Below are 25,756 nucleotides of genomic sequence, written 5' to 3'. Positions count from 1 at the left end.
TGGTGATTCAATTTAATATCAGAGGGGTGACATTACATAGTTAGTGATGGATTCCCCAGCCAGACTGCCTGAGTTCAAATCCTGATTCTCTCACTTACTAGCTCAGAATAGCCACCTAATCCTGTGAGTCCTCATTCTTCTCATCTGTAAAAGGGATAAGGATAGTATCCACCTCGCAGGGCTATTGTGAAGCTTACAAGCATTAATGCATGTCAAATTGCTCAGAAAAGTGAGTGGCATGCAGTAAGTTCTAGACAAGTGCTCATTACTAATCTCAATCACGTGGGATACTTACTAAAATCAATTCTTCTCAAATCCATATTGCACATATACATTGGCTGAATAAAATTCTACATGTAAGGGGCTATATTTCTAATATAATAATCACTTTCTAATTTCCACTCACATATGTACCTTATTAAATTAATTGATATATTAAGTGATGGGACAACTTATAGCATATTTTAAGGATATCAAAGAACTTAGAAAAGTAAAGAAGTATCAGGATAAATTCTGGATACTTTTGAAATTCAATTTGTGGTATTTATCTTTAAAAATAGCATTTCTGTAATTTTGTAAGCTTGCCTCCATCCTCCTAACCAGAGTTGGCTCTGACATGTAGCTTTTCATATGGCCTGAAAAGGGGTTCTTTTCTACTTTCTGGAGGAATGTGCAGTGAGGAGGAGAGGGGGCGTCTTGCTGGTGGAAATGTGAGAACAGCAGCTCTTTGAATGCTGGGCATGACGTAGCATGGGAACTGTGAGCAACTGCTGGCGGAGTGTTTCACACGCAGCCGGACAGTGGGAAAAGCAATGAAGAAAACAAGCTGGGCAAACAAATGTAGAGGAAAGAGTGGGCGGGGTCAAACTCCAGGGCAGGAGAGGTCAGACTGGAGAGAGAACACTTAAAAGAAGAAAGAAAAAAGCAGTGAGAAATTGGAGGCAAGGGCAAACATCAGTTGCAAAATAAGGGAGGACAAGAAAACATGAGCAATATGACAATTTTAAATACTCAGAAAGGAATTAGGATATTGGAAAACAAATAAATGCACATCAATACGTAAATTTGCTGTTTAAACACATCTAATAGGGGCACATTCCATTATAAAAAATAATAAAATTCTTATAGGGATTACCATAATAGCTTCAGAATTAGAAAAATAATTCCTGATTAAAATAAATTAGAAATTAGGTAGCATATAAATATCAAGCAATCAAATAACAAATAATACTTCATAATGATTTGGGTTCACTTGCTAAAATGTCTGAAAAAAATAATATGCCTTTCATTCTCTTCAACTCCTAAATATTTCTTTTGACTCCTGATGGCTTCATTCCCATCTTGTACCACATATAATTTCTTTTTTTTGTCACACTCCCTACATCATTCATCTCCCTATATAGTTCTACATATCCTGAAACCTTTTTTGTAAAAAAAAAAAAAAAAAAAAAAGTGCCCTTGAAAATGAGGCTGTTCTTTTTCTTCCAAGATGAGGAGGACAGACTTTGGAACATCTGGTCCATATTACCTTCAAGGTTACCTGGGCAATTTCAGTTATTGTTCCTCTTGAATAAAGTAAACATAATAGAAACACTGGAAACCAAACATTCTTGACAGCGCACTTTGACCTCAGTATGTTCCCAGGGGTGTAACTATCCTTGGCATTTAGATTGACACTCCCTCCCCCCTTTGTCAATTCTTTAGAGGGCCTGGTTCACGGCTTCCTTTTTTATTCAGATAACAGAGTCAAGGTTAAGCATAAATGATTGTTTGCTCTTCACAGAAAAGATGTTTTCCTAGAACTTAATTGTCTTTCTTTCACGGGTCATTCTATTCCTAATATCAACAAATCCTTCAGTGACCTAACCTTTTCAAAAACAAACACATTCTTCTTTCCTCTTTTCATTTTCTTTACTTTCTATATTATAAAGACTCCTGCCTGTGGGCACATCTGCCTAGATGTTATAGTTGAAATCTTTTTATAAGAGCAACCTACAGTTTAAAATGTGTTAAGAATTGTTTTCCCTACAGGTTACTGCAATGTTTTGGAGAGTGGGAAAGGTTTCTAATTTTTTAAACCAGGTGGATCCCTTCTTAGTATTCCTCAAACTGCAGGATCCCCACATGATAGAAGAACTACTTAGTGTCTATTAACTGAGAAAAATGACCAATTGATAAACATTTGTATAAGTTTAATAGTATTACTGATTTGCTTATAAAAATAGTGGTATATGGCTAAGACAATTTTGTATTCAAGCTACTGACAATGCTTGATGCAAAAATCTATTTTTGCACTTCTCTATAAAACCCTATAATCCACAGTATGGGAAGGAATTTCTATTTATGGTTATAGAATAACAGCATCTCCTGGGAGCTTGATAGAAATGCCCAATCATAGGCTACCAAATGAATTCCTGAGGGTGTTTTATCGATCTCTGCAGGGGATTCTTAGCCATCAGAGGTTTTAAGAACTATGTTCTAGACTACTGCTATCCAATATAATTATAGTAAAAGCAACAAACAAAATTTAAAATGTTCTAGTAGGCACATTCAAAAAGTAAAGAGAAAAATCTGTCAGTTGTTTTTGTTGAAGTGACAGGCTCACTTTTTTTTATTTTCAAGAAAAACACCAAGTCTGAATAATCATAAAAATGAAATTCATAATAGTGACATATTTTTCTTAACCAAATACACCAAAAGGAACAACAAAGTAACATGTAACCAATACAAACATTAATTATTTACATTTTTATACTCTTTGAAAACATATATATACACATATATGTATATATTGCAACTCATCTCAATTTGGACTGGACATTCAAAGGATCAGTAATCATATGTGGCTACCATATTGGTCAGCAGATATATCAAATAAAAATAGCAGCAAAGTAACAGAGTATGTTACTAGGAAGCTAATAAAAGTTTCCTCGCATTGTCCAAGTTTACCTTTATCCTCCTCTTTCTACCTCAAAGAAAATTTAAGTGTCTGGGTTTCTGTGCTTTTGTAGCACTATAATTCTCTAAAATGGAGCTTTGTGTATACTTAGTTTTCCTAGTTAGAGTTTAAGCGTTTCAGAAATCATGTGCTTTTCCAATTTTTCAAACTTAGACTACCTGACAAGTGCTTAATATAGGACAATGGTTCTGAAAGTATGATCCCTGGATGGGCAGTATCAGTCTCACTTGGGAATTTGCTAGAAATGAAGAATTTCAGGCTCTAACTTAGACCTATTTAATCAGAAACTTTGGAGGTAGGACCCAGAAATCTGTGTTTTAATAAGGCTTCTAGGTGATCATGATACTCACTGTACTGTGGGAACCACTGATGTAAGAAAATATATTTTGTGGGAGAATGGCTTTAGACTAAGTTCTATGGTCTAATCAAAAGCAGAAGAATTTTAGATCTTCCTTGTTAAAGAAAAAAATCAAAATAGGATATGCTAGGAAGACATCAGTAGAACCAACCCAGTGGGTTAACTTTTGTTAACTGAAGTAAAGGATGCTTGGATATCCTCTCCTTACTTTCGGGGAGCACATTATTTGTAGGAGCAGATGCTAGAGCTCACCTAGGCTTCCTACCTAGAAGGGACTCCATAACATAAAGCAATTAGTATAGAATCATTAGAAAAAAGAAGGGTGTGGGTAAAATGCTCAAAATCTGTCAACATATTTAAAGGTTCAGATTCTATGCTCAAAGATGATAAGGATATACTCACCTACACACAGAGAGAATGGATAAAAAAATGTGGCATCTATACACAATGGAGTACTATGCAGCAATAAAAAATGACAAAATCATAGAATTTGCAGGGAAATGGATGGCACTAGAGCATATTATGCTTAGTGAAGCTAGCCAATCCCTAAAAAAACAAATGCCAAATGTCTTCTTTGATATAATGAGAGCAACTATGAACAGAGCAGGGAGGAAGAGCAGGAAGAAAAGATTAACATTAAACAGAGACATGAGATGGGAGGGAAAGGGAGAGAAAAGGGAAATTGCATGGAAATGAAGGGAGACCCTCATGGCTATACAAAATTACATATAAGAGGTTGTGAGGGGAATGGGAAAATAAACAAGGAGAGTAATGAATTACAGTAGATGGGGTAGAGAGAGAAGATGTGAAGGGAGGGGAGGGGGGATAGTAGGGGATAGGAAAGGTAGCAGAATACAACAATTACTAATTGGGCATTATGTAAAATTGTGGATGTGTAACCAACGTGATTCTGCAATCTGCATTTGGGGTAAAATTGGGAGTTCATAACCCACTTGAATCTAATGTATGAAATATGATATGTCAAGAGCTTTGTAATGTTGTGAACAACCAATAAAAAAAAATTCAAAAAAAAAGAAGACCTGTTTGAAAACCTATCTCACCAATGTGAAGAACAAAAGACTTTCTGAGTTAAAAATTTTAATTTTTTTAAAATTACTTTTGTGTAGTTTCTAAAAAATGAAGCTATGCAAATATTTATATTGGCCAGAACTACGACACCACATTCTCTCACAAATCTTGCCAATTTGACTATATAGACACAATTCCCAGTGAGAAATTATTAAAGATATTGTAAACCACAGATCTGAAAAAGTATCAATGCTATAATATCATTTTGTAGTATCAATGTTATAATAGTAAAATAGTATGTACATTTTTTTTGTTTATAACATGGAGAAAGGGAGAGAGGGTGGTAACAATGGAAGAAAACCCAACTATAAAGCTTTTCTTAAGATGGCATAAGTAGTAGAGGAAGGTTTGGTCAATTTGTCTTTAGACTAAATAGAATGATTAGCATGTTGGCTTGGTGTACAGTAGATGCTCATTCTGTACCAACTTAATGGAAGAAGAAGGAAACAAAGAAGGAATAGAATGTACAGAATATGTGGGTCTGGACCCCTATGACAGAAAGTTACCACAGTGCTGTGCAGATGGAGTATAATGATGTCTGTATGACTTTGGAAAATTCTTAGGAAACTTTTAAAAAACATACATAATTCATAACACTGTTCTTTAACATATTTAAAAAGAACTTCATACCTAGAAATGCCTTCATACTATTCTTTTTTCCCCAAGGGTTCACACTGCATAAGTTCTCTCCAGTCAATAAAGCACTCCTTATGATAAAGTTATTTGTAGCTTCTATTGCTGTCTGTGGGTTTACTCATGAGTGCAGAGAAATACTAATATTTGTGCCAGTGAATAAAAAACATTGCCAATCCACTCAACATGTGTGCACTGCCTCACAATTAAAAAGGTTTCTCATTTTAACTTTCTTCCAAATTGGTTTTGATATTCATTTCTACTTGATCAAATATTAGCTTTGCTTCTGCTTTAAGAGTTAATTCATTAAAATCACTTTTGGTTGGTTTTAGTACAATTTCTGAGCTCTAAAGGCAATGAGGAATATAATACTTTAAAATTTTATATTTGAAACTACAAGTGTGATTTTTTAGGGGGACAATGAGCTGGGCTCATTAATCCGTTGGTTTGTTAAAAGGAAGATTTCAAAGTTAATATACCTGAGAATCATTTAAGTATAAAAAATGAAGTACTTTATATGTGTGTTGCTAAAATAGCTTTAAATTATGGCTTTGTTAAGTCCAAACTTAATAGGACTTTAAAAGGAGGAAACAAAAAAGGGTAGATTAGAAGACCTGATTCAGATCCTGATTGACACAAGTGATGTGACTGTAGTTGTGCCACTTAATGTTTCTAAATCTTGGTTTCCTTATATTATAAAACTGACTAATCATAAAATATAATTATAATCACAATACATAATGTTGTGAGGGTTAAATGAGAGAGTAGATGAGAATTCTTTGTAACTGAAAAAAATGATGGTTTCCTTAACACCAAAAAAACACAAATAACCCAATCAATAAATAGGCAAAGGAATTGAATAGACACTTCACAGAAGAAATATGATTGGTAAACAAATATATAAAAATGTTCAACATCTCTTGCAAATAGTGAAATGCAAATTAAAAGTACACTACACTGAGATTTTGTCTTATTCCAGTCAGAATGGCAATTATCAAGAATACAAGTGACAATGTTGGCGAGAATGTGGGGGAAAAGGTTCATTCATATATTGCTGGTAGGACTGTAAATTGGTGCAACTACTCTGAAAAGAAACAAGGAGAGTCATCAGAAAACATTGAGTGGAACCACCATTTTACCCAGTTATCCCACTCCTTGGCATATACCCAAAGGACTTAAAATTGGTATACTATGGTGACACAGCTGTATCAATGTTTAGAGCAGCTCAATTCACAATAGCTAAGCTATGGAACCAACCTAGATGCCCTTCAACAAATGAATGGATAAAGAAATGTGGTACATGTCACAATGGAATATTACTCAGCCATAAAAAGAATGAGATTACCAGCATTTGCTGAATAATGGATAAAACTGGAGAATACCATGCTAAGTGAAATAAGCCAACTCTCAAAAAACCAAAGGCCAAATGTTCTCTCTAATATGCAGATGCCTATCCACAACAAGGGAGGGTAGGGAGGGGAAGAATATAAATTCACTGGATTAGATAAAGGAGAATGAAGGGAAGAGAGGGGAGATATTAATAGTGTAATACAAAGAATAGAGTCACATGCTATCATATATGAATACACGACTAGTATAACTCAACATCATGTATAACCACAAAAATAAGAAGTTATACTCCAGGTATGTATGATATGTCAAAATACACTCCACTGTCATGTATAACTAAAAAGAACAAATAAAAAACTGAAAAAAAATGATGGTTTCCAATAGCATAAACACTGTCAAATGGTCAAGTAGTGACATCCATACCAATGAGCACTCTGAGGGAGAAAATAGTATTTTATTCCCACAGAAAGTTTGAAACAATAAGCAATGTCTCTTGTACTTTTATATGTGGATTCAAAATGCAATGCTCTGTATACTCAATTCTATTTCTATATATATTGGTCATTTGGGACTGTGCTTTACTTTTCTGATGAACACACCTATACTTGCTAATCTGGTTCCACCACTTTCACCCATTTTACGTATAACTAAAATACCAGTATGACTTTCTTTAAAAATCAAAATTAATATATCATGTGATTAAACCCAGGATATTCTGATATCAAGAGAGACAAAACTGATAGCATGTGACTCTATTCCTTGTATTACACTATTTTACCACAAATTAAGACCCTTTCTGGTTTGTTTGTTTTGTTTTCCTTGTGGTACTGGGGATGGAACCCAGGGACACTCTGTCACTGAGCTATATCTCCAGACCTTTTTTTATTTTTTAAGACAGGGTTTTGCTAAATTTCCCAGACTGGCCTTGACTTTGTGATCCTCCTGCCTCAGTCTCTTGAATAGTAGGGATTACAGGCATGTGCTTGTGTGTCTGGCCTATTTTTGTTTTCTTTTGTTTATATCTGCCTCCCACCACTCCAACTCTCTGCTTTTCCATTTTTCTTTATCTTATCAGAGGGAATTATGAACTAATTCTTAGTCTTTAACATGATTTTAGCTAACTGACATAGCATAGTAAGAAAATAAATTATTTCTATACAAATACGATGTCATGACAATGATGGACTTGCGCTTGCCACCATAGAAGCAGGGTAATGCTTTAGTTATATACATTCTTATAAATGTAAAATGTTCTCAACAGGACTATAAGTGGCTCTTCCAGTAATAGGAATAAACTTGACATAAACATCATTTCTTTGCTTTGTTCTCTTTCTGAACAAGGACTGACATCTAGATTAGAATTATGGTCAAAGAGTGGAATCATGGGGCTGGGGATATAGCTCAGCTGGTAGAGTTCCTGTCTTGCATGCACAAGGCCCTGGGTTCAATCCCCAGCACCACACACACACACACACACAAAAAAAAAAAAAATAATGGAATCAATTTGCCTCAGTTATGTGCAAACCAAAACCTCAGACTTATCAGCTTTGTACTATAAACACTTTCAAAGCATATCCTTAAGATCATGTTCAAAGATAGAAATGTGAAATTTGCTACAAAAGAAACATATGCCACAAACTGATTGAATTAACATATGTATAGGTTTGGGGTAAAGGGTTAAACATTTAAAGACTGAAAAGTAATTCCAGTAAGCTACATCTGTATTATGAATAAAAAGAAGCATCTTCATTGGTTCTAAACTAAATTTTGTCATATGTGAATCTCCTCTATATATCCAGATACAGAATTATAGAATTGAACCAAATGTAACTTCAGACAAATGAATTATCTCATTTTCAAAGTGAGGAGATTGAAGCTGGGAGAAGTAACTGGCTTTGCCAGGATAACATGGTTAAAGAATAACTGAACTTTAGTTTGAAGTTAGGCCTCATTCAATGCTCTTTTTTACTCCATCACACAATTTCCTCACATGTTCTTCCCTATACTTATAGCCAAGTCTTTAGTCATTTCAAAGAATGGATAAAATTCAGCTATAAATATTTTCTTACACTTTACATCTAAATAAGTAGTTCAAGTGGAATGGATCATTTAGCATTGATTTTTAAAAAATATTTTTTTAGTTGTTGATGAACCTTTATTTTATTTATTTTTATGTGGTGCGGAGAATTGAATCCAGTGCCTCACACATGCTAAGCAAGTGCTCTGTCACTGAGCTACAACCCCAGCCCTTAGCATTAAGTTTTAAAAGAACATTTCCTTTCTGTTATAATCTTTTGACCTTATTTATAAATTTACATGCAGCTGTCACAAATCTTTTCCACATTTCAAAAGCAAATGTGGCATTCAGCTATCTAAAAGAAATTTTAAAATATAATTTGAGAACACTTGAATGGAACAACTGTGGCCATTGGTTTTCTTTGACACTTTCCTTATTTGTGCTTAAAATTAAAAACATATTAAGGATGAAACTGATAAGGTTTGTTTTTAGTTGTAGATAGACACAATACCTTTATTTTATTTATTTATTTTTATGTCATTCTGAGGATCAAACCCAGTTCCTCACATGTGCTAGGCAAGTGCTCTATCGCTGAGCTACATATAACCCCAGTCCATGAAACTGATAAGATTTTAATAGTACTGAACTACTGTGGAGCAGACAGAGAATGGCATATAATCACTTAACTATATTGCCAGGCTTTAGTCAATGCCACTTATAACAATATATCATACAAATATTTCAAGACTATCCATCAAAAGAAGAATTAAATTATACGAGATCCCAAGAGGTCTTGAATTTGGAGCTTGTTTTTATTAAAGATCTAGCAATTCTTTAACAGAACTTTCAATCACACCCCTAAATGGACTGTCAATAGGAAAGTAATCTGGTTTATTATTTTTTTCTTATTAAAACTTTGACAGCAAATATTTTTAAACTCAGTTTTTTTCTCTGTTCTCAGGAGCACACTATCTGTATCCTATGAAGTTGGAAAAGGAGAGAAAATGATTCCCTAAGTCTGTGATTAAACCAGTTTTGTAGTTTGGAGAAATAATTGTCATACACATAGGGAATACAGAGACACCTCCACTACAGCCATTTTCTGAGTTCTTACTATGAACCAAATACAAAGAACTCTACATCAACTAGCTCATTCATAATTACAGCAACTGTGTTGAAGATGAGGAAACTGACAAAAGATATGTTAAATGGCCTCAAGGTCACTCAACTAAAACATCATATTCCCAAACCTTTGTAGTGTAAGAATCTTAATCAAATAACATCAAGAGCTAGAATTTACAGTGTTTACTATGTAGCAGGTTCCGTTTCAAGCATTTTATATTTACTATGAGTTATTCATTCTTATAATAAACTGATACTATAGAGAATTTTATTTTCCCTTTTTTCAGATGAAAGATTGAGTCACAGAAAGGTTAAGTAAATTTCCCAAGGTCCCACAGCTAATAAGCGTGACCTTGAGAATATTTCTATTCCCTGTATTCATTAGGAAAACCTATGAAAAAGTTCCATGTATGGGTTTGTGATGAGATGTTCTTCATTCAAACAATTTTAGAACATATCTAACTACTGACTTTATTTAAATTACGATTCACAAGGAAAAGATATTTTAAGAATCCAAGAAATAATAATACAAAGGAACTATCTGCTAGCAATTCAATTCTTCCATCACAATTCAGCATTCTCTTTCATATTTATTGCACAACATGTAGAAGTTCAACTTTTAGCCATTTCCAAAATAAATAATAGTTTGAAAATATTTACATAGGAACTTACCAAATAATATACACTATCTAATCCTCACAAAACATTATTGTGAACATCAAATAAAGATATTACTTATATTACATTGTTCCTTATAAGTAAGTTTTAGCTGTTTGATATCTTTTTGTAACAAGGAACAACAATGCTTATAATGTATCTACCTGTAGTAGTTTCCATCTGGTATTCAGGTCTTCCAGAATGCTGAGGTTATATGGTGAGAGCTGAATGCCCAATGTGGTCAACTGGCGAGCAAGATCATTGACGTGGCTTACATTCTCTTTTAGAGGTGCAATCTCTCCCCGAAGTGCCTGTGTAAAATAGTCAAGAGCAAATTGGAAGATGAGAATATTAAAGCAAAGAGACAAAAATTGGAAGATGAGAATATTGAAGACAAAGAAATATTGAAGGCAAAGAAATACAAGATATCTTATTGTTTTTTGGGTTTAGTGTCAGTGATGTTCATTCTGTGCTATGACCTGAATGTGTGATTGTTCCAAAATTTATATGTTGAAGTCCTAAAAAGTAATAATAATAAAAAAGATATCCTAACCCCTAAGGCAATTGTGTTAGGATGTGGAGCTTTGGATAAGGTGGTTTTGGGGGTTAGTGGCCTTATGAAAGAGACCTCAGAGAGCTAGATAGCTCCTGTAATCATGTGAGGATGCAGGGAGAAGGTGATATCCCTAAAGAATTGGTCCTCACCAGACACCAAATCTGTCAGTGCCTTGGTCTAGGATTCACAACCTCCAAAAATGTAAGAAATAAATATCTGTTGTTTATAGCAACCCAGTTTATGGAATTTTTTTTGTTATAGCAGCCCAGATAGACTAAGACATTTTTGGTGGCAGTATTATAATAATGGACATTTGTTAATGATAATTAATATTTTTGAGTACTTCTTAATTTCCTAGTTCTGTGGTAAGCTTTATCCACATGTAGACTAATTTTATTCCTACAAAACAATTATATGAGACTGATAATTGGAGAATTCTCATTTTACACATGAGAAAACAGACTTGCAGATGTTAGATGTCACCAAGGTCCCATATGTAATAACTGAGTAACCTAGGATACCTATGCAGATATCCTAGTGCATATTCTTAACTATCATGTCATATACCTGGTCAAAGAAATTTTGGACTGGCAAAATAACAGTAAAAAATATGGTGCGGCTAGATTCTAAATTCTACTCATCTCACAACCAGAAATGGATTCTTATTTTTTACAATAAAAAGATACACTCGATCATATAATATTGCATTCATATTTCATATCAACCACATAATAAATAGTTTCATTTAGGGACGCAGGTATTTTGTCAAGAACTAGGAATAACTTTCTGTTCTCCTGGTATTTTACTCCTGTAGCAATGACTTCTGAAGGCTCCCGTGGGACTTCTCAGCTGTCTCTGAAGCACTAGAGCAGGAGTCTCTGATGCAATGCATCATGACAATCTGTTGAGCAGAAGAACCCTATGCAGATATGGGGAGGATATTATCATGCATCATATCTACCCTATTGAGATGGCATTTATGGATCTTTAACATGATGCATGATGTCCAAATGTTCCAATGAGCAATTTCTAAGGGACAAATTCCCTCACTTAGAACAGTTTGTGTAATGTAATGTCTGTGCACAAGGACAACATCACTTACTTGACTCTACGTGCTATTTTCATTTGCTTGATATAGGCAGGTGTTATTTCTGTCTGGTTTACTGTGTTGGTAAAACCATTGTTTACACTGACCTCTTCTATAACCCTGCATGCCATCCCATGCTAAATGCAAGCCAGATACACATTCAAATTAGGAATGGCATTATACTCTCAGATCAACCTCAATATTTCATCAATGAAATGTGGTGTGTATGAACTATATGACTCTTGTATGGTTCTCAAACAAAAGATATTGTGACAACCACTCTGTTGATTTTGTGGTTTTTAAAGTGCTTCTTTATTTTTGGTAATAGGGATTGAACCCTTTACTACCAAACAACACCCTCAGCCTTTTTAGTTTTTTTTTTTTAAATTTTGAGACAGGGTCTCACTATGTTGCTTATGGCCTCACTAATTTGCTGAGGTTGACCTTAAACTTGTTATCTTCCTGCCTCAGCCTCCTGGGTCATTATGATTACAGACATGTGCCACCACACCTGGCTAAATGTGCTTATTTAAAACATTATATTAAAATTGGAGATTTCTTTTGGGGGTGATGAAAGTGTTCTCATATTAGTGATACAACCTTGTGAATATGCTAAACAGCACTAAATAGAACACTTCAAAATGATTGATTTCATGTATGCGAGTTGTATATAGTAATAAAAAATAAAGAGTCCCTTCTGATGATATATGTGTGAAAAATTCATGTTATGTACTCATCTTTAATCAACATGTCAGTGGAATGCCACAGGAATCAGTCTGAAATTAAAAACATTTTATAGGGGTTGATAGTAAATATTATTCTATTTCCTTATGAGTAAATACATGGATTAAAAGAATCAGCATTAAGTGTCCATGGACGAAGGTGGTCAAAATCCATATATGTGAATTCAAATCTCTAAAAGGAAATGATCCATAATGATTTTGTTTTGTGTAATAGAAATTTTAGAAATCAGATTTCTTAAATGTCAATGGGGAAACCTGGACAAGGATGGTGATTACCAAATGAAACCATTCTCTTCTGGAAAATAACATGCGTTTCTAGTAACAACAAATAAATATCATGTGAGGTAGAACTACAAATAGGAACCACTGTGGAGATGGCAGAATAGTGGACAGAATCTGTTAATAGTGCAGGTGAACTCTTTGTGCTAAACATCTCTGTTCCCCAGAGAAGAGCTTAGCCATTAAGTTGTGTTTCCATTCCAAATAAGTCATATTACAATTCAGCTCCCTTTAGCTTATATAATGTACATGTTTTAATGTCTCTTATTAGAATTTTCAATTTTCACTTTCTCTTCCAAAATCCTGGGAAGTTTTTATTTTTTTTAGGTGTAGATTGATACAATGTCTTTATTTTATTTATTTATTTTTATGTGGTGCTAAAGATCCAACCCAGTGCCTCACACATGCTAGGTAAATGCTCTACCACTAAGCCATAACCTCAGCCCTCCTGAGCAGTTTTTAATGCTGCATCAATGTTTTGTAGGATAAAATGGATTGAGAAATTTAAGTTACTATATTCATAAATATTCACAAAACTCTTCCTCCCCCCTTCCTTTTTTTTTTTGCAGTAGTAGAGATTGAAACCAGGACCTTGTCTGTGGTAGACAAACACTGTACCACTGAGCTATATTCCTAGCCCATCTCTTTTTTCTTTAGAGATCCTATGGCTTTTTCTTTTCTTTATTCTTGTTGCTTTCTAGTAGTGATAATTGAGGTTCTCTAAAGTGACCTAAACTATAACTCACCAATTTCCATTTACTCTGTAAAACATAGAGACTGGAGTCTATAAGAGTCTCAAAATAAAAATATCTGACGTGGTTGACAGTTTGCATGACCTTGCTCCTCTCATTAATTTTTAGTCATGTACATAACTGTCAGTTGGATATGTGTTCTCAAAACTTTCTTTTACTGTTAGTGCTCCAATTACTAATTTAATTAGAGATTTCCCAAATCAAAGAACAAGTCATCTAAAGAGAAAAAAATGTTATTTCTTGGAAAACAAGTTCTATCAACTACTCTGGAAACTTCTAAAGAAAATGAATATTATTAAGTAGGTGTGCATGAAAAAACTGAAATATTAAGAAAACAACCCTAAAATTTACGAGGAATCTGTATTCAGAATGCTCACATGATTTCTGAAGGACTTTTTCTATATTAAAGAAATGAGAAGAGGACATCAAAAAGTTCATATTATCAGTGTGACTTACAGAGAATTCAATTAATGGATCTGCATTCAAAGAAAAAGCCATCACACAACATTAAAATATTTGTGACAATTTTAGATTAAAGTTTTAAGCCATATTTTTGTGATCCCCCCTTTAACTCATTTTTTTCCATTAACTGTTGAAGTATGAGTCCTAAATGAATTGGAAGAGATAGCATCTATTATGGATTTTTACTACTACTATCATTTTACTACATATGCTGTTGCTACTGGTACTATCACTAATTAAGAAAAAAGCCAAATATTTCATTTAATCCAAATGCTTAAATTTCTGTTAAGGTATATGATAATGAAAGTTTTGATTATGGAGAGGTATGTTGATAAAGTATAATTTGGGGTAAAGGTTCACTTTGGGGAGGTATCTTGATGGAATAACCAGCTAGAAATCATCATGAGGGCATTAGACACATGAATATAGAAAAAGGAGATAAGTGATGGTAGAAAATATGCAAAGATAAGGAGGTAGGAGAGTGTTACCAAGGAGACAGTCAAATCAATGTTTGCTTTGGCATTAGACCTTGGTTCTGGTGGCAGTTGTACTCCACCAGTGGATGGCTCGTAGCATATGCTGTCAACATCTAAAAGTGAACACAACAAGAAATATGGCTCCCTAAATGCTGAATCACAAAACATGTAAAGGGTGAGTATAGGTACCATGTCACTTAAATGAATGTAATACTCAGTTTGACTAAATTTAAAATATTAGCACTTCTAATGTAGTATGCATAAATTTATGCTTAAATTATTAAACACTATACATAAAATGTCAAAAAGTAGTTAGCTGAGCAGTGTGATGTACTATTTAAATGATGCCAGAATTTCATTAGTTTTTATTCTAGTTTGGAGGCAGTAAGTGAGAAAACATTGAAAGGAGCCATTATACTGAAGGTTTTCTTTGAATCACTTAAACATCTGGAATATGTGCTCCATGAAAGAACATACCAAATCTAATTTTATTATGACTAGTTTCATGTAGGCAGAATTTTCACTTCATTAAATGTTGTCTGATTATAAATATAAAAGTACTGATTTAGAATGATCTATAAGTCTCATATGTCAAGTTTTTCTTCTTTGTATAAAATTAAATTGCCTGATATATCTTTCCTTATCTTTATATAGTTAAGGGTTTGTTCAATGTATATTCAGAATTATAGTCCTCGACCACTTTTGCAGCTAAAGAAAGAAATTTTCTAACAAGGAAAGATGATGATGATGATGATTATTATTAGTAGTAGTAGTAGTAGTAGTATCAGGGATTGAACCCAGGAGTCCTTAACCACTGAGCAATATCCCAGCCCCTCTTTTATGTTTATTTTGAGACAGGGCCTTGCTAAATTCCTAAAGCTGGCTTTGAACTTGAGATCCTCCTGCTACAGCCCCTTGAGCTGCTGGGATTACAAGTGTGTGCCACCACACTCAGCAGAAAGGTTATTTTTTGAGGGAGCAATTTTGACTTGACATTTAACATACCCTTCTTACTGCAAGGTACAGAGGTTAGTTGGGAAGATTAGAAAGAGTAAGTTAAGGGGACTGTACTTTGAGAGCTGCTATTTCCTCTGTGAAATAGGAAGTAGCAGACTCAGTATAGTGTGCAATGCAGGGAATGCAATGAATATTCAGTGAAAGTAAATATGAATTACGAATAAGTGGGGGGCTGGGATATGGCTCAAGCGGTAGCACGCTCGCCTGGCATGCGTGTGGCCCGGGTTCGATCCTCAGCACCACATACAAACAAAGATGTTGTGTCTGCCGAAAACTAAAAAATAAATATTAAAATTCTCTTTCTCTCTCTCCCTCTCTCTTTTGAAAAAAAGAATAAGTGAGGACATTTGAATTAGTTGTGATAGAGACTGAGAGGTATTTGACCTAAGAAATGTAGTGATGTTGCCAGATAGTATTGAGGGCTAATTTGAGACCCAGGATATATATATATATATATATATATATATATATATATATATATAAAACTTGGGATTGTAGCTTAGGGTACTTTACCACTGAACTACCTCCTCACTCTTTTTTTCTTTTTGACTTTGAGATAGGATCTCACTAAATTACTGAGGCTGGCCTTGAACTCATAATCCTCCTGCCTCAGCATCTCAAGTTCTGGGTTACAGGCATGTGCCATGGTGCCTGACTAGGATCACAACTTTTTAGCAGAATCAATTTGCCCAAATTCCTCATTTTTTTCTAACAGTATTCCATGCAAACATGGAAAAGAGAGTTGGTCCAGTTTTGGCATTTTGTCAAATGATTGTGGCACAAATACTTAGGCACAGGATGGTTTCAGTTTTAGTCAGAATATATTGGAAATATAGTCTGTGGGATTTAAACTGAATTGGGAAGAAAGTAAACAAGATGAAGCTTATAGATGCAGAGAAATATAACTGTTAATTGTAAAGGTCCAGAAAAATCAAAGAAAAGCCACAATAGTAGTAGTTACACTAGACAGCCAGAAGGAGAGGAAACTCTGGGATGCTTGAATAAACTGTGTCATATCTGCCATTTATGAGTTTACATGCACATGCATTCATGTATACACATACACACAAACACCCCTGTATATCTATATCTTTATATGCAAACAGTGCTACTTAGAGTTTGAAAATTTTCCTTCCTAAAATCTTTTTTTATTGGTTGTTCACAACATTACAAAGCTCTTGACATATCATATTTCATACATTAGATTCAAGTGGGTTATGAACTCCCAATTTTACCCCAAATGCAGATTGCAGAATCACATCGGTTACACATCCACAATTTTACATAATGCCCTATTAGTAATTGTTGTATTCTGCTACCTTTCCTATCCCCTACTATCCCCCCTCCCCTTCCTTCACATCTTCTCTCTCTACCCCATCTACTGTAATTCATTTCTCTCCTTGTTTATTTTCCCATTCCCCTCACAACCTCTTATATGTAATTTTGTATAGCAATGAGAGTCTCCCTTCATTTCCATGCAATTTCCCTTTTCTCTCCCTTTCCCTCCCATCTCATGTCTCTGTTTAATGTTAATCTTTTCTTCCTGCTCTTCCTCCCTGCTCTGTTCATAGTTGCTCTCATTATATCAAAGAAGACATTTGGTATTTGTTTTTTAGGGATTGGCTAGCTTCACTAAGCATAATCTGCTCTAGTGCCATTCATTTCCCTGCAAATGCCACGATTTTGTCATTTTTAAGTGCTGCGTAATATTCCATGGTGTATAAATGCCACATTTTTTTTATCCATTCATCTATTGAAGGGCATCTGGGTTGGTTTCACAGTCTAGCTATTGTGAATTGTGCTGCTATGAACATCGATGTGGCAGTATCCCTGTAGCATGCTCTTTTAAGGTCTTCAGGGAATAGTCCAAGAAGGGCAATAGCAGGGTCAAATGGTGGTTCCATTCCCAGCTTTCCCAGGAATCTCCATACTGCTTTCCAAATTGGCCACACCAATTGGCAGTCCCACCAGCAATGTACAAGAGTACCCTTTTCCCCACATCCTCGCCAGCACTTGTTGTTGTTTAACTTCATAATAGTTGTCAATTTTATTGGAGTGAGATGGTATTTTAGGGTGATTTTGATTTGCATTTCTCTGACTGCTAGAGATGGTGAGCATTTTTTCATGTACTTGTTGATTGATTGTATGTCCTCCTCTGAGAAGTGTCTGTTCAGGTCCTTGGCCCATTTGTTGATTGGGTTATTTGTTTTCTTATTGTTTAATTTTTTGAGTTCTTTGTATACTCTGGATATTAGGGCTCTATCTGAAGTGTGAGGAGTAAAAATTTGTACCCAGGATGTAGGCTCCCTATTTACCTCTCTTATTGTTTCTCTTGCTGAGAAAAAACTTTTCAGTTTAAGTAAGTCCCATTTGTTGATTCTTGTTATTAACTCTTGTGCTATGGGTGTCCTATTAACCTTCCTAAAATCTTAACCTGCTCCTTTGTAGAGGTTCTGTCTTACCAAGAATTCAAAATTAGTATAGTCCAACAATAAAGTGTCATTCTAGGGCTATATACACTGGAGAGAAATTTACATTTCAAATGCTACTTAAGAAATTGGGGGGCTGAGGATGTGGCTCAAGCGGTAGCGCGCTCGCCTGGCATGCGTGCGGCCCGGGTTCGAACCTCAACACCACATACCAACAAAGATGTTGTGTCCACGGAGAACTAAAAAATAAATATTAAAAATTCTCTCTCTCTCTCCCTCTCTCTCTCTCTCCCTCCTCTCTCACTCTCTCTTAAAAAAAAAAAAAGAAATTGGGAGGAAGAGCATGAGAAGAAGACTACCACTAAATAGGGAAGAGAGGTGGGAGGGAAAAAGAGGGAGAGGGGGAGTTGCACGGAAGATGGAAGGAGAACCTCATTGTTATACAGAAGACATATATGATGTTGTAATGAGAAAAAGGAAAAAAAAGTGTGTCACATTAGATTGGATAGAGAGAAAGGATGGGAGAGGAGGGGAGAAGTAGGGGGGATAGGAAGGGCAGCAGAATAGAATAGACAATATGATTGATGTATGTACATTCCATGTATGTATTATATGTCAAAATGCATTCTACTGTCATGTATGACTAAAAAATAAATAAAAATTTTAAAAAAAGAAATTGAGTAGTGACTAACTGGGTGGGTACATCATCCTAATGGGACAAAGAGGGTCAAAGAACATCCCTCCTTTGCCTAGAGGATCAGAGGCCTGCTGGGACTTCTAAAACATCTGGGAGGAATGAGATCCTTAAATACAATTGGACCAATTAAAAGAAACATACCATATGGTGTAGGCAAACCTTTTATGAAAGACATCAAGCTTAGAGACTACCATTGCTTTAATTCTTGGCTTTTTCTTTGTGTGGTTTCTGTCTGGTGTGGTGTCCAAGATATAGGTTTGACTTGACTTTTGTCTTAGATACATATTGCTTTAGGCCAGTTTTCAGAGAGGCAGAAACTGGATGTTCTTAAAAGAAGGGGACTGAGAGAAGCAAGACAACCTGGAAGTTAAGTAAGAATCTGTTCTCTGCTGGAAACCCAGTATTAACCTGGTCCCAGTGAGATCTGGAGCACTGATTATGCCATGGCATGTTCCACACTGAGACAAAGGGACTGCCCCCTTTTACTGCAGCAATCTTTGGAAAGAAGAAATGGCACAATTTTCCAGTCAAGGTGGCTATTTTTTTTTTCCCTGAGGAAGGTTTTTTGGAAATGGATACAACCATGAGCCTCACTGTAACACTCCAAATTGCTCAAGGATGAGTGCGCTAGCTCAGTGGAGCAATTTGGTTGGGACAGGGATAGCAGCCACCACACAAACTAATTTCATCTAATTTTCCAATGGCCACCCCCATTTATTCAAGAGGCCTCTTATGTGAATTCTCATTTCTAACTTTACAGGGTTGTCTCATGGTTCTCCAACAAAAAGATAAAGTCCCTGGATTCTGCTGAATTCTGAAGGATTATATAGAGCCATGACACAGGGGGGAGTTTGCAGACAGAATAAATACAATTTTCTGTCTTTAGCATCATTTTTGCCTCTGGTAGAGACATTCTTGACAATAAATTATGCCACTGAAATATGTATTCTTTTTTAAAAATAGAGATGCAATTGCATTCCTTTCCAGCATTAGTTTTTTTTTATTGTGGTAGCCCGAAGGCAAAATATTATGTGGTTTCTTTTTCATTGTCTTCTTTGCATTCAGTTTTCAGGGCAATTGTAAACTTTCATATTTGGTCATGATCACTTTTGACGAGCAAACTGAATAAGGACATAAATAATGAAACAGACTCAGAACTAACGACCTAGATGTAGCATAATCAGGATAACTTAGGGAAGGTTAAATAAAAGATTTTAAGAAAACAATGTGAAGTTTGTAAGCATGAAGTTTGTTTTTAATCTGGTATTCTTATTTCCCAAGCAGTTATCCGTAATATATTTTAACCATGGTTTCTTCTCAGACTCAATATACTTCCAAATATGTGTCATTAAAAAAGAGCAATTAATGGCCTGTGTTTTTCCCAAAAAGAATCCACGTTTTTATTGAGAAATGATCTCTAGTTTCTCTTTATATTATTGAAAAACCATGCACACCCAAACTTAAAAGCATAAATTCTTTTAAACATTCTGCCCTTTGCATTGATCATAATTCTTCAGCTTTCTGAACACAGCTTCACTATAAAGCTTTAACCCCAATATTTTAAAAATAAAACCTGAGTTATATCTTTACCATATAATATGTCTATCATTTTTCTTTGCTATATCTGTTCATTTTCCTTTCACATACATAATTTGTGAATGATGAACAGGACAGCATTGATCATAAAGGAAAGATTTTTTACTTTTAAGAACAAGAAAAACAATCTTGGATATTTAATTTCTTTGGGAATTTGTTTCTATAATCCTTACTCTATTAATTATGCATCCTTTATAGGAAAAAAGTAAACAAATCAAACAAACAAATGAAGCATTTAACACTTCTACAAAACCGTGTGTGTGTGTGTGTGTGTGTGTGTGTGTGTAGTGCTGGTGACTGAACCCAGGGGCTAGGCAAGTGCTCTAGCACTGAGCTACATTAGCCCTAAACTTTTCCATAGCTTTCTAATGACACAATTAAAACAAAAAGGTAGTTCATGAGTGTTTTATGGAGGCTAATTGAAAAATATGCACAATTAAAATAAAAGGGTTTTTAATGAGTATAAACAAATCATTTAAGCAAGCCATGCTTTTGACTGCTAAGGAAATAAAAAATACCAATATTTTCTTTCTGAGAAGCTTTAATTATATACAATAACACATAAAAGCAAAAATGGCAGTTAATTAAATCTATTAACTTACTTAAAAATAAGAAATAATCTATAAATCATTTGAAACATCAACCACAAGATCGTTGATCTTCAAATTTAGGAGTTATTTTAGACAGATTTAAGTTTTACATTTAACCTACTTTCTGAACTTGCAAACATTTTATGTTCTGTGCCACATTTGCTAATACCATAGCCCCTAATTAGAGATACAGTTTTGCTCTACCACTCCCCTATATGGTTCAAACATATATGTAAGGCAGTGATTCTCAAGTAATGGTGTGCATTAAAATCACGTGGAGAGGTTGTTAACACAGAGATTTATGGATTTTATGTAGAGTTTTTGTTTAGTAGGTCCAAGATGGGTGTGAGAATCTGGCATTTCTAATAAGAACTTAAAAGATGCTGAACTCTTTAATCTCACCAAGCTTATTCTTGACTTAAAACCCTCAGCTATGCTGTTCCCTCTGCTTGGAGTTTTACATTTCTATTCTTTATCTGTCTGGCTCCTGGTCATATACTTCATATATCAGGTAGATATGACCAGTAAAGAGAGCCCATCCCTGGTTGCCCCATCTAAAATAAGTGTCCATTACTTTTCTTAGTCTTGGCACCCTGTTTTCCTTTTCAATCCTCATCACAATTTGCAAGTGCATACTTCTATCTCAAGATCTGAAAAATCATGAAGGCAATTCTGTATTATTATTAATATTATTATTATTATTTGCCAGGATATACCTGAAATTGGTACATAAAACTCCTTCAATACATTTGTATTAAAGAGTAAGCAGTAAGGTTCTGGGGATGGAGCTCAGTGGTGGAGTGCTTGTTTAGCATGTGCAAGGTCTTTGGCTTTATCCTCAGCAACACACACACACACACACACACACACACACACACACACAGAGTCAAGAGAATAAGGTACTTTTTCATTAACTATGAACACTTCAGACCAATAGCTATTCTCATATTGCTTTATAAATCCAGTTTTCTACAGAAATCTGATACTGAGTTCCCAAAGAAAAGAAACCTACTTATTTTCTTTAAGTTCCATATCTGAATTATTTATAGCTATCACTTGATTTATTTTATGTTGGAACTATGTTTATGTGCTAATTTCCAAATCATCTCTAACACTCTAAGCAAGCATATAATATTTCGGCTTTTGGTATCAACCATGAATTTTTCATAAAAATGGAGCAAGTGGAAAAAAGAGTGAGTAACCTATTTAAGGAAAATATATTCTGATGGTGCCTTAAAAGGTAGAAGATTATAAACCAAGGTCACCATGTATACTTATTTAGTGAAATCCAACTGAAATCTGACCTGGGCTCTACTACTGAATCAGTGAGCCTTACCAAAGGAGTGGGAATCTTTCTGAAGAAAACAGTGCCTTTTTCTACTTTGCTGAAAAGTCCTTGCAGGGATGGGGATTGTAGAAGTTGGGGCTGATTTTATCATCTCTCTCTCCCTCTCCCTCTCTCTCTCCCTCCCTCCCCCTCCCTTGTTCTCATTTATGGGGTTTTACCCAAAATAAACAAAGTGAGTAAATAACAACATGAGGCAAGAGATCATCAAAAAGAATATAACCAAGTTCATTTTCAAATATTTTGCAAGCATTTTCTCTTTCAGAGAAAGGGAATAGTGACATGTACACTTTAGGGCTCATATAAAGATAAATAAAAAGATGGGGTCTTTTTGTCCTTCTTTTACCTACAACTAGTTAAGCACTATGTTAGGCCACATTAGAAATACAAAGTCACAAAAAGTCTTATTTGGACTAGTTCAGGGAGGCTCTATAAAGCAGTGGGTAATAAATTCATCCATGACTGAGTAATAGACCAAGAATCCTTCTTGGATAGATACCTCTTCAGAAAAGACTTCTCACAGTACTCCAGGGGGAATTAATCTTTTTTTCATTCTTCTACTATGGAAGGTAAGGTCTTTTTGAACTAGACATTGGGATATGAACTAGAAATTGCTACATGAAACTGATAGAGGAAGAGAAAGGATGTGAGGAGAAAGATGGGTGTTTGTTCAGAACTTAAATAAGAGGTAGGAAAGCTTAATGTGTTTGGTGAATAGTAAATATTCTTCAAGAAGTTCATGTATGGGTGGGCACAGTGGCACATGCCTGTAATCCCAGAGACTCAAGAGACTGAGGCAGGAGGATCACGAGTTCAAGGCCAGTCTCAGAAACTTACCGAGGCCTTAAGTAACTTAGTGAGACCTTGTTTTAAAATAAGATACCAAAAAAGGCTAGGAATGTGACTCAGAGGTAAAGTGCACCTGGGTTCAATCTCTGGTACCAAAAAAAAAAAATAAAAAGGAGGAGGAGAAGGAGAAGGAAGTGGAAGAGGAAGAGGAACAGGAAGAAGAAGAGGAAGAAGAAGAAGAAAAGAAGAAGTAGTAAAAGTTGTTGAAGAAGTTGAAGAAGTTGAAGTTCACACATGAAGTACAAGGCAGTTAGGAAAGATGAATCATGGGTGTTTTCTTGAAATATAACTGTGGTGCATTTGAATGAGCTGGCCTTTGAGTGTGGAGAATGAACTTTACTGCAAAGGGGAATGACATATTCTTCATAGATATTTTAGTTAGATTTAATTTAATTACTTATTCACCTGAAAATACTTATATAACCTACTGTGAAATATATATATATATATTACATATATTATATATGTAAAATATATATATATAAAATATATATATATTTTACATATATTATACACTGAGAAAATGGAACTCATTGTTATTAGCAGAGATAGACAATATAGTGGGTTATTAAAAAGCAACGTAAATGCATGTTATGAGAACATGTGTCATAGGTTTCAGAGAGTACAAGTCAGGGGAAACTCCATGAGGAGTTAAGGTGACTGAAGTTTTTCACAAAGACAAATGACAGAAAAGGTGTGATCCTCTGAGTATAACCTGTTCATCTGGAAAATCTCAAGTAGATTAAGATTAACTTGTGTTCATTATGTAAAGGAGGAAGAAATGACAATAAGTGTTTGTAGATAGAAATAAAAGTAACAATGTCCAGAAATAAATGATGGCAAATAGGAACTAATCATCTATAAAACAATGCTTAAAGTTTTTATGTATCATAAAGAGAACAGTTTTCCCTATGCTTTTGTGCATGTTTGTTTATTAATTATTTTAAAAAGTATTTATGAGCATCTATTATATGCCAGGAATATTCTAGGCATTGGGGATATAGTAGTATACCGACTAAACCAAGTGTCGGTGATTTTGAAGCTTAACTCTAAAGTATTTCATGCAAATGATGACTGTTATTATATACTTATAAAGAAAAAAAAACCCAGCAAGCCAAAATGCATCCATAGCTATAAAACACAACATGTTTTTAGACAAGAAAATTCAGGGGTATGATTTTATATATTATAAAGAGATGTTTTTTTTTCTCATCAAAACAAATTAAGCATCTGGGCATGGTGGTGTACCCCTGTAATCTCAGTACCTGGGGTTAGAGGGTTAGAGGCTGAGGCAGGAGGATCATAAGTTTAAAGACAGCCTCTGTAGCTTAGCAATTCCCTTGACAACTTAATGAGACTCTGTCTCAAAAATAAACAAAAATAGAAAGTACTGTGGATACAGCTCAGTGGTAAAAGCACACCTGGATTCAATCTTCAGTACCCTGGCCCCCCAAAAACTAGTCTGCATGTATAAATAATGGTTAATACCAGAATCTATGGTTGTGAGTTACCTATTCAATATTCTATGCCTAGTGAACTTTATACTGGGCACCTTTATTTAATTTTAATCCTATCGGGAAGGCATTCACCATTGAAACAAAATGGATTTTTGTGAATTTGATTTTCCATTCAATATGCTATCAACTTAGAAATACTAAAGCAGAAATGAATCAAGGATGATGAAATTATTCTAAGAACTGAGATAAAAATAATACATGGAAGAGGGCTGAAAAGGATTGCAAAATGCTCTTTTCTATCCACTTTTACTTTCAGATTATTGTAGCTCCTGAATTAATTAAATGTTTTGAGGCTATCCAAAATAGCTTTACTTCTTGCAAATGAAACAAAAGATATGCAACTATTTACATCAAATGAAATGAACATAAAATGGATTATCTTCATTGAAATCTATGCAAAAAATTAAGTTGTAAATTTGTTTAATAATAGTTCATTTCATTAATTTCATTACACTCTAATGCTGAAAAGAGAATCTTATGCATTTACTTCTAAGAAATGTTAGTCCTCTGGATATATCAGTGTTTGTTATTTTTATACTTTTACTTCCATGAATAGATATGTATGTGAAAGACCTAGTTTAAGAGTTTACTCCTACTTATTCATCATATAATTGATAACTTCTACTTTCAAGATATTACTCTGATTTTTCTGAGCATACCATTAAGGCAATATCTAAATTCATATCTTGTTATAGTCTGTTATTATGACAGCTATCATGATAATGTCCAGTAAAGTGCATGCAAATGATGAATAAACTATTAGTTAAACAAATGTGGCTAAGTGTCAAACTGTCTAATCAATGTACTCAGATATTACGTAAAAAAATAAATCAGTCATTGGCCAAATCTACCCCTTAACACAGTGATTGGTATTCAACTAATAATTATATTATACTTATGAAATAATAGATTTCTTTTTCAAAGTAGGAGTATGACTCAGTGTTCTCAAATATCTGTGGGGGAATTGCTGTACTGATCCTATAAAAGAGAGTACAATTTCTGTGGAAAAATGATTAAAAATCCTTTCACTAAGAATGCATCATTTGGGGGGTCAAAGTGGATCAGATTTCATTAAGACCCCTCTTGCATACTACACTAACCCCCAACCCTCTGGCAATTTTAACACTGAGACAACCTTAGAAACCTTTACAACAAAATGTCAAGTTGGTTCCAAAG

The 25,756-nt window shown here is 34.6% G+C and overlaps 1 protein-coding gene across 19 annotated transcripts in view; it reads right to left on the bottom strand.

Annotated features, from left to right (window-relative positions):
• The window catches only part of Dmd (dystrophin), a 2,094,227-nt gene that overhangs the window by 319,870 nt on the left and 1,748,601 nt on the right, over window positions 1-25,756 (bottom strand). For all 19 annotated transcript variants that reach the window (XM_078034984.1, XM_078034996.1, XM_078034982.1 and 16 more), the window contains one exon: window positions 10,350-10,496. In XM_078034984.1, coding sequence (XP_077891110.1) covers window positions 10,350-10,496 — 147 coding nt within the window. The remainder of the gene's footprint in view (window positions 1-10,349; window positions 10,497-25,756) is intronic.

Source organism: Ictidomys tridecemlineatus, chromosome X (assembly GCF_052094955.1).
Source record: "Ictidomys tridecemlineatus isolate mIctTri1 chromosome X, mIctTri1.hap1, whole genome shotgun sequence".
In the NCBI taxonomy this organism is placed as follows: Eukaryota; Metazoa; Chordata; class Mammalia; order Rodentia; family Sciuridae; genus Ictidomys; species Ictidomys tridecemlineatus.
This window is presented reverse-complemented; position numbering and strand designations above follow the sequence as displayed.